Here is a 9,049-nt window from a genome sequence, read left to right as displayed (position 1 = left end):
ATCGGATTGTGGGAGAGTTTTTTGTAACAGGTCGTCTGATTCAGTTGGCGGAGTGCCTCAATTGTGTACATCTCTGTCGGCCAGAGGACGATATTCCCGCCCTTATCGGACGGTTTTATAACCACATCTTTCCCAGTGTGTAGTTCCCTAAGTGCTTGTCTTTCTTCCTTCTTCAGATTGTCCGGGAATACATGTTGCTTATTGAGATTTCTCATGTGGATATTATTAAATTCCTTGGCAACCAAATTTAGGAATACTCGCACTTCAGGGCTGTTGTCATCTAATGGGAAAAAGTTGGATTTACCTGTACACATTGGATGTCGATCGGTTATAGAGTCCATGTTGGATTCAGAATATAATTCTTCCAGGATATTAAGTGTGTTACTGTCTTCCTCCGTTAGCGGGACTTCTAAGATGTCATCCTTTTGTTGACTCCTCTTAGCAAAAAAATTTTTTAACAAGAGTTTACGACCGAATAATCTTAAATCTTTTTCCCACAAGAATCTGTCGAAAGACTTGGTGGGGGAGAAGGAGAGGCCTTTGCTAAGAACATTTGATTGTGCTGGGGTGAGGATTCTATGAGATAAGTTAATTATTGTTAGGCGTTGAGATATATAGGTATATGCAATAGCGGGCGAATCGCGTCATTTAATCCGCCCCTGTATAATTCGCCCGCTATCGCCAGCCGCAGCCCTGTCGCCGGGACCCTGAATTCACCATATTCAATGTATAACTGATTCGACCCACCCCCAGGCGGATTACGGCCAATCGGCGAGTAGTGGGAGTACTGAATTCGCCTTCCCGCCGAAAGCAGCCCTTTATTAGGGCTTGTTTGCTGCGTGCTCTGCAGCCATTTTGTGAACCTGCAGAGAGGTGTGAGGAGGTGCAGAGCTAGCAATTTGGTTGTTTGCTGTGGATATCGTTTGGACACCCCAGCAGGCTTTATTCCAGGACAGTCAGGAGGATTCCTGTTACCCGGAGGAGAGCCATTTTAGGAGCTTTTACTACATTTGTAGGTAAGTACCACATGTGTCTGGTGTTGCATGTATGTGTTTGTGTAGTGGGGGTTGCCATGAGGTGTACATGGGGTGTTTGTGTATGTGTGCAGGTATGTGTATAGCCCCTTGCTTGTGTTGCTGCATTTTTTGGGGGAGACTTGTGTTTTGGGGTAGTTTTTCACGTTTTTTTTTTATTCTTAAATTGACTTTTTTGGGTCTTCTATTAGCATTGGTGTACCTCCTGAGTGTGTTGGGATGCTTTCTGGCCATTTTGGGGTGATTTGGAGCAAGTTTAGTCGACAGCCTGGTCGACCTGTGCTGTAGACTGTTTGGCAAACATGTGTTTTCCCATCTAATTTTGCTGTGGTGTTTCTCCTGAGTGTGCTGGGATGCTTTCTGGCCATTTTGGGGTGATTTGGAGCAAGTTTAGTCGACAGCCTGGTCGACCTGTGCTGTAGACTGTTTGGCAAACATGTGTTTTCCCGCCTAATTTTGCTGTGGTGTTTCTCCTGAGTGTGCTGGGATGCTTTCTGGCCATTTTGGGGTGATTTGGAGCAAGTTTAGTCGACAGCCTGGTCGACCTGTGCTGTAGACTGTTTGGCAAACATGTGTTTTCCCGCCTAATTTTGCTGTGGTGTACCTCCTGAGTGTGTTGGGATGCTTTCTGGCCATTTTGGGGTGATTTGGAGCAAGTTTAGTCGACAGCCTGGTCGACCTGTGCTGTAGACAGTTTGGCAAACGTGTTTTCCCGCCTAATTTTGCTGTGGTGTTTCTCCTGAGTGTGCTGGGATGCTTTCTGGCCATTTTGGGGTGATTTGGAGCAAGTTTAGTCGACAGCCTGGTCGACCTGTGCTGTAGACTGTTTGGCAAACATGTGTTTTCCCGCCTAATTTTGCTGTGGTGTACCTCCTGAGTGTGTTGGGATGCTTTCTGGCCATTTTGGGGTGATTTGGAGCAAGTTTAGTCGACAGCCTGGTCGACCTGTGTTGTCGGCAGTTTGGCAAACATGTGTTTTCCCGCCTAATTTTGCTGTGGTGTTCCTCCTGAGTGTGCTGGGATGCTTTCTGGCCATTTTGGGGTGATTTGGAGCAAGTTTAGTCGACAGCCTGGTCGACCTGTGCTGTAGACTGTTTGGCAAACATGTGTTTTCCCGCCTAATTTTGCTGTGGTGTTCCTCCTGAGTGTGCTGGGATGCTTTCTGGCCATTTTGGGGTGATTTGGAGCAAGTTTAGTCGACAGCCTGGTCGACCTGTGCTGTCGGCAGTTTGACAAACATGTGTTTTCCCGCCTAATTTTGCTGTGGTGTTCCTCCTGAGTGTGCTGGGATGCTTTCTGGCCATTTTGGGGTGATTTGGAGCAAGTTTAGTCGACAGCCTGGTCGACCTGTGCTGTAGACTGTTTGGCAAACATGTGTTTTCCTGCCTAATTTTGCTGTGGTGTACCTCCTGAGTGTGTTGGGATGCTTTCTGGCCATTTTGGGGTGATTTGGAGCAAGTTTAGTCGACAGCCTGGTCGACCTGTGCTGTCGGCAGTTTGGCAAACATGTGTTTTCCCGCCTAATTTTGCTGTGGTGTTCCTCCTGAGTGTGCTGGGATGCTTTCTGGCCATTTTGGAGTGATTTGGAGCAAGTTTAGTCGACAGCCTGGTCGACCTGTGCTGTAGACTGTTTGGCAAACATGTGTTTTCCCGCCTAATTTTGCTGTGGTGTACCTCCTGAGTGTGTTGGGATGCTTTCTGGCCATTTTGGGGTGATTTGGAGCAAGTTTAGTCGACAGCCTGGTCGACCTGTGCTGTCGGCAGTTTGGCAAACATGTGTTTTCCCGCCTAATTTTGCTGTGGTGTTCCTCCTGAGTGTGTTGGGATGCTTTCTGGCCATTTTGGGGTGATTTGGAGCAAGTTTAGTCGACAGCCTGGTCGACCTGTGCTGTCGGCAGTTTGGCAAACATGTGTTTTCCCGCCTAATTTTGCTGTGGTGTTCCTCCTGAGTGTGCTGGGATGCTTTCTGGCCATTTTGGGGTGATTTGGAGCAAGTTTAGTCGACAGCCTGGTCGACCTGTGCTGTCGGCAGTTTGACAAACATGTGTTTTCCCGCCTAATTTTGCTGTGGTGTTCCTCCTGAGTGTGCTGGGATGCTTTCTGGCCATTTTGGGGTGATTTGGAGCAAGTTTAGTCGACAGCCTGGTCGACCTGTGCTGTCGGCAGTTTGACAAACATGTGTTTTCCCGCCTAATTTTGCTGTGGTGTTCCTCCTGAGTGTGCTGGGATGCTTTCTGGCCATTTTGGGGTGATTTGGAGCAAGTTTAGTCGACAGTGTGGGTCAGCCATTTTGTGTGGGTCAGCCATTTTGTGTGGGTCAGCCATTTATACATGTATGTATGTATGTATGTATGTATTTTTATTTTATTTTATTTTATTTTATAACAGAGATGTCAAAGGACAAGCAGACCCGATCCGCCCCTTCCCCCACCCCCTCGGATCTATCCCTTCATAGCAACGAGGAGTGGGAGCCAACCCAGGAGGCGGATACGACCGGCCAGGCATGTAGTGACCAGCCGCGGTCGTCAAGGGCCCATGAGAAGTCCAAGAAAAAGCCTAGTAGAAAGGTACTAACCACACCTGCAGACACAAATAGCATCAAACTTTCTTTACTGTAGTTTGCGCAATGCCATGCACACCTACTGGAATATGTGCGCAATGCCAGGGATACTGACACTCACAGGTACATACCGATCTTATTATTATTTTTTTTTATTTTTTTTAATCCCTAAAGGCAAGAAGCCAGCCAGAGGAGCAGTCGGAGGAGGAAGCCTCTGGTGAAGATGCAGGACCGAAAAAGCCGCGTGGACCAAGATATACTGAGGCGGAAAACTGTACCCTAGTGGATTGCGTCGACAGGTCCTACGACGTTTTGTATGGACCAAGGGCACAGACAACAGCAGCTAGGACAAAGCGAAGCATCTGGGAATCCATTGCGAGTCAAGTCACTGCAATATCTGGAAACCGCCGGAGCACCAGAAATTGCTTGAAGCGGTACAGTGATTGCCGCAGACAGACCAAGAAGAAGATGGGGATTCAGCGCCGACATGAGACAGCTACGGGAGGTGGCCCGGCTCTCAACCTGAAGTGGCTACCCTGGGAGGATGTTATTAGAAGGCGCATGAACCCTGCCATGGTCGAAGGAGTTCGCGGAGGTGTGGACTCTAGCCGTCCTGCTGGCTTTCCCGAGGAGGAAGAACCGCCCAGAAGACGGAAGAAGGCGGGAGATAAGCCGTCCAAAAGGAGGTCTGATGGTAAGAATACATTCACATGAACTGTACTTCCCTTTAAAATTTTTGTATGTGCTAATGTGAGTTGTTGTTTTTTTTCCAGACAGGCCTGCCCAGAGGACATCACCTGCGCGCAGGACATCGCCAGCGCACGGACCATCACCTGTGCAGCAGGCATCGGCAGCAGCGCGCGGACCATCACCTGCGCCGCAAGCATCGGGAGCGTGCAGATCGTCACCTGTGCGCCACAGTTCGTCATCGCGCAGTTTGTCACCTGTGCACCAGACGACGTCAGCGCACAGACTATCACCTGTGCGCCAGACATCAGCGCATAGAACTTCACCTGTGCGCCAGACACCGTCGGCGACCACACCACAAGATGGGCGCCAAACATCAGCTCCTGCGCGCAGGCCATCACCAGATCGTCGTCTCTCCAGGAGCTCTGGGACTGTGACTGAAGAGCCTCAAGACACAACCCTTGTGGACCCATCACCCGATCTGTTTGAGTCTACAGGGTTAACAGACGAAACTTTTCTTGGGTTTGAGGACAGCCGTGCAGACGTATCCAGCCAGACCCTTGAAAAGTCTTCCGAAACGAGGACAAGTGGAGCTCCTGGAGCAGCGGCATCACAGGATGGAGAAGGTTTGTATTTATTTTGTGGGAGGGGGGGGGGGGGCAGCAGTTGTGTAAATTTTATTAACTTTCCCCAAAAAATTATTTTGCAAACAGTGGTGCCACGGACCAGCAGCGGACTAGCTTCGGGGATTGGTTCCTACTTCAGGCCGGATCTCCTCCTACAGGAGTCGTCAGAGGATGACGAGGTGGAAGTGCAGGAGGCTCCAGTTACTACATCCCTGCGTGAGTAAATTGAATTGTGAGCCTTCAAAAAAATGTATGATGAATGTGTATAATATTGTCTAATTTTCTTTTCAGCTGCCCAAATCCAAGTTGTGGCAGACATCCAGGAAGGGCAGAATCCCTCAACTGTTCAGAGGGTTCACACCCTGGCATCAGAGATTGGAACACGCCAGGATACATACACAAATGTCGTGGGAAGCAGACTGGACAACATTGAGAGGACAATGGAGAAAATGGCAAACAGTCTGCTTGAACTGCAAAAGACTCTTTCCGACAGCACGGCCACAATACTACAGGTCAGAATGCAAGATCATAGGGAGAGTATGACCGTACTTAACATTCTGGCCGAATCCATGACCCGGCTCGTGGACAACACTGCATGTCTGGTAGCAAGCAATCAAAACATGTCGGAGAGTCATCGACACTCCTCATCCAGCCAACAGGTCATCGCAACCACACTGCAGATGATCTATGATAAGCTCCCAGGAACAGCTAATCAACACGCTGGTGATCCACCATATCCGCCGTCGCAAGCCACAAGGACGCCTCGTACCCTTCCTCAAGTCCCATCCCAGTACAGACAGTCACAGATGTACCAGGGATATACAGGGATGTACCCCACCCCCCAGATGCCTCCACCACCGGCCACACAATCTTCAGCAGCATGGGCACAGAGGACCAGTCAACATACTCCCCAGCCTCCCAGGACATCCACGCCCTATCAGGGGGAAGAAGAGGATCCGGACAGACTTCCACCATAAACCCGGTCGTATTGTTTTATTTATTTACAAATGTTTTTCGTGTATCCCTTTCTTCCCCTCCCATTAGTTTTTTTTTTTTCTTACTATTGTTTTCTGTGTTGGGCTTCCCCACCCGTGACCGGGTACTACCAAGGAGCTTTGTGTAGGCATACATGCGCGGGCATGTATGCGGGCGCGTGTGGTAACGGATGAAAGCTCCTTGTGGCTACGTGTATGATGGGCCAAAGAGCTATTCTGATACCACTTTTTTCTTCCAAAAATCCTTTTTGTAATGGTGTACAGTAGGCTTTAATTGTGTGAATTTACTATTCACTAGTCTGTGTTTTTGTCTTCTTCATAGGATTGGTGGGGAAAAATGAAGTGGACGGCATAAGTTTGTGTTGTGCGTACCAAGGTGAGTAGAACCATGTTTCATTCAAGAAAATTTGAACCGCATGCCTCTGTAGAACCACACAGTCCAGCAATGGGTCATGCTGGGCTGTGTTGTTCCACAAATGTTAGCGTGTCAAAGTGCTGACCACTGACGCCACTCTTTCACTTTGAACCGCATGCCTCTGTAGAACCACACAGTCCAGCAATGGGTCATGCTGGGCTGTGTTGTTCCACAAATGTTAGCGTGTCAAAGTGCTGACCACTGACGCCACTCTTTCACTTTGAACCGCATGCCTCTGTAGAACCACACAGTCCAGCAATGGGTCATGCTGGGCTGTGTTGTTCCACAAATGTTAGCGTGTCAAAGTGCTGACCACTGACGCCACTCTTTCACTTTGAACCGCATGCCTCTGTAGAACCACACAGTCCAGCAATGGATCATGCTGGGCTGTGTTGTTCCACAAATGTTAGCGTGTCAAAGTGCTGACCATTGACGCCACTCTTTCACTTTGAACCGCATGCCTCTGTAGAACCACACAGTCCAGCAATGGGTCATGCTGGGCTGTGTTGTTCCACAAATGTTAGCGTGTCAAAGTGCTGACCACTGACGCCACTCTTTCACTTTGAACCGCATGCCTCTGTAGAACCACACAGTCCAGCAATGGGTCATGCTGGGCTGTGTTGTTCCACAAATGTTAGCGTGTCAAAGTGCTGACCACTGACGCCACTCTTTCACTTTGAACCGCATGCCTCTGTAGAACCACACAGTCCAGCAATGGGTCATGCTGGGCTGTGTTGTTCCACAAATGTTAGCGTGTCAAAGTGCTGACCACTGACGCCACTCTTTCACTTTGAACCGCATGCCTCTGTAGAACCACACAGTCCAGCAATGGGTCATGCTGGGCTGTGTTGTTCCACAAATGTTAGCGTGTCAAAGTGCTGACCACTGACGCCACTCTTTCACTTTGAACCGCATGCCTCTGTAGAACCACACAGTCCAGCAATGGGTCATGCTGGGCTGTGTTGTTCCACAAATGTTAGCGTGTCAAAGTGCTGACCACTGACGCCACTCTTTCACTTTGAACCGCATGCCTCTGTAGAACCACACAGTCCAGCAATGGGTCATGCTGGGCTGTGTTGTTCCACAAATGTTAGCGTGTCAAAGTGCTGACCACTGACGCCACTCTTTCACTTTGAACCGCATGCCTCTGTAGAACCACACAGTCCAGCAATGGGTCATGCTGGGCTGTGTTGTTCCACAAATGTTAGCGTGTCAAAGTGCTGACCACTGACGCCACTCTTTCACTTTGAACCGCATGCCTCTGTAGAACCACACAGTCCAGCAATGGGTCATGCTGGGCTGTGTTGTTCCACCAATTTTTAGTGAAAATAAATGAACATGAGTTTAGTGTATCTTTACTTTAATATACTTTTTTTTCTTTTCCCCACAGATATCTATATACACAAGAAAAGAATGTAAAGAAGAACAAACTACTTTTTTGTTTTAATTAACTTTCAAACTTTATTAAAATTTTTTCTTCAATAAACTTTTAAAAATAGAAGTTTCCTGTGGTTTTTATTAAAATTTGTAATGCATTTGAATTGTACGTAAGTAGATTGCCCAGGGAACATCAAGGGAACTGTCTCTTCACATCCACACCACTTAGGAAGGATACACCGGAAGACCTGTGGAAGAGAAAAGTATGAGCTTCCAGATATGGGTGATAGTGTCACCCTGGGGCTGGAAAAAGAGGTACATACAACAGTCCACACAACACAAGCGGGTTGCAGCGGCCCAAATGCAACCCTCCTGCACTTGCATCACTACACATCCAAACATTCCCTAGCATTGCTGTTTCAGGGAATGCTTGGATGTGCAGTCTTGCAAATGCCGGAGGGCTGCACTTTGGACATGCCGGGGTGATTTTGGATAAGGGAGTTTTGGGCAATACATCTCACCTGAGGGGGGGTTGTCTGCTACATGGCGGAGGGTCAGGTCCACATCACCAGTAGGGTCACCCATGGAACATCAGGTGAAATGTCGTGTCTCCTCACATCCACGCCACTTGGGAAGATACATCGCAGGACCTGTGGAAGAGAAAAGTTTGAGCATCCAGATATGGGTGATAGTGTCACCCTGGGGCTGGAAAAAGAGGTACATACAACAGTCCACACAACACAAGCGGGTTGCAGCGGCCCAAATGCAACCCTCCTGCACTTGCATCACTACACATCCAAACATTCCCTAGCATTGCTGTTTCAGGGAATGCTTGGATGTGCAGTCTTGCAAATGCCGGAGGGCTGCACTTTGGACATGCCGGGGTGATTTTGGATAAGGGAGTTTTGGGCAATACATCTCACCTGAGGGGGGGTTGTCTGCTACATGGCGGAGGGTCAGGTCCACATCACCAGTAGGGTCACCCATGGAACATCAGGTGAAATGTCGTGTCTCCTCACATCCACGCCACTTGGGAAGATACATCGCAGGACCTGTGGAAGAGAAAAGTTTGAGCATCCAGATATGGGTGATAGTGTCACCCTGGGGCTGGAAAAAGAGGTACATACAACAGTCCACACAACACAAGCGGGTTGCAGCGGCCCAAATGCAACCCTCCTGCACTTGCATCACTACACATCCAAACATTCCCTAGCATTGCTGTTTCAGGGAATGCTTGGATGTGCAGTCTTGCAAATGCCGGAGGGCTGCACTTTGGACATGCCGGGGTGATTTTGGATAAGGGAGTTTTGGGCAATACATCTCACCTGAGGGGGGGTTGTCTGCTACATGGCGGA

At 48.8% G+C, this 9,049-nt stretch overlaps 1 protein-coding gene across 1 annotated transcript; it reads left to right on the top strand.

Annotated features, from left to right (window-relative positions):
* The first annotated feature begins 656 nt into the window (after window positions 1-656).
* On the top strand, window positions 657-6,297 carry LOC134910284 (serine/arginine repetitive matrix protein 1-like). The gene is made up of 7 exons (XM_063918140.1): window positions 657-1,016; window positions 3,423-3,601; window positions 3,769-4,288; window positions 4,368-4,574; window positions 4,608-4,907; window positions 4,995-5,123; window positions 5,199-6,297. Exons 2-7 carry the CDS (start codon window positions 3,425-3,427, stop codon window positions 5,882-5,884), a joined length of 2,019 nt encoding a protein of 672 aa, XP_063774210.1. The 5' UTR covers window positions 657-1,016; window positions 3,423-3,424; the 3' UTR covers window positions 5,885-6,297.
* The last annotated feature ends 2,752 nt before the right edge of the window (window positions 6,298-9,049 follow it).

This window comes from Pseudophryne corroboree, chromosome 1, assembly GCF_028390025.1.
Source record: "Pseudophryne corroboree isolate aPseCor3 chromosome 1, aPseCor3.hap2, whole genome shotgun sequence".
NCBI classification, from domain to species: Eukaryota; Metazoa; Chordata; class Amphibia; order Anura; family Myobatrachidae; genus Pseudophryne; species Pseudophryne corroboree.
This window is presented reverse-complemented; position numbering and strand designations above follow the sequence as displayed.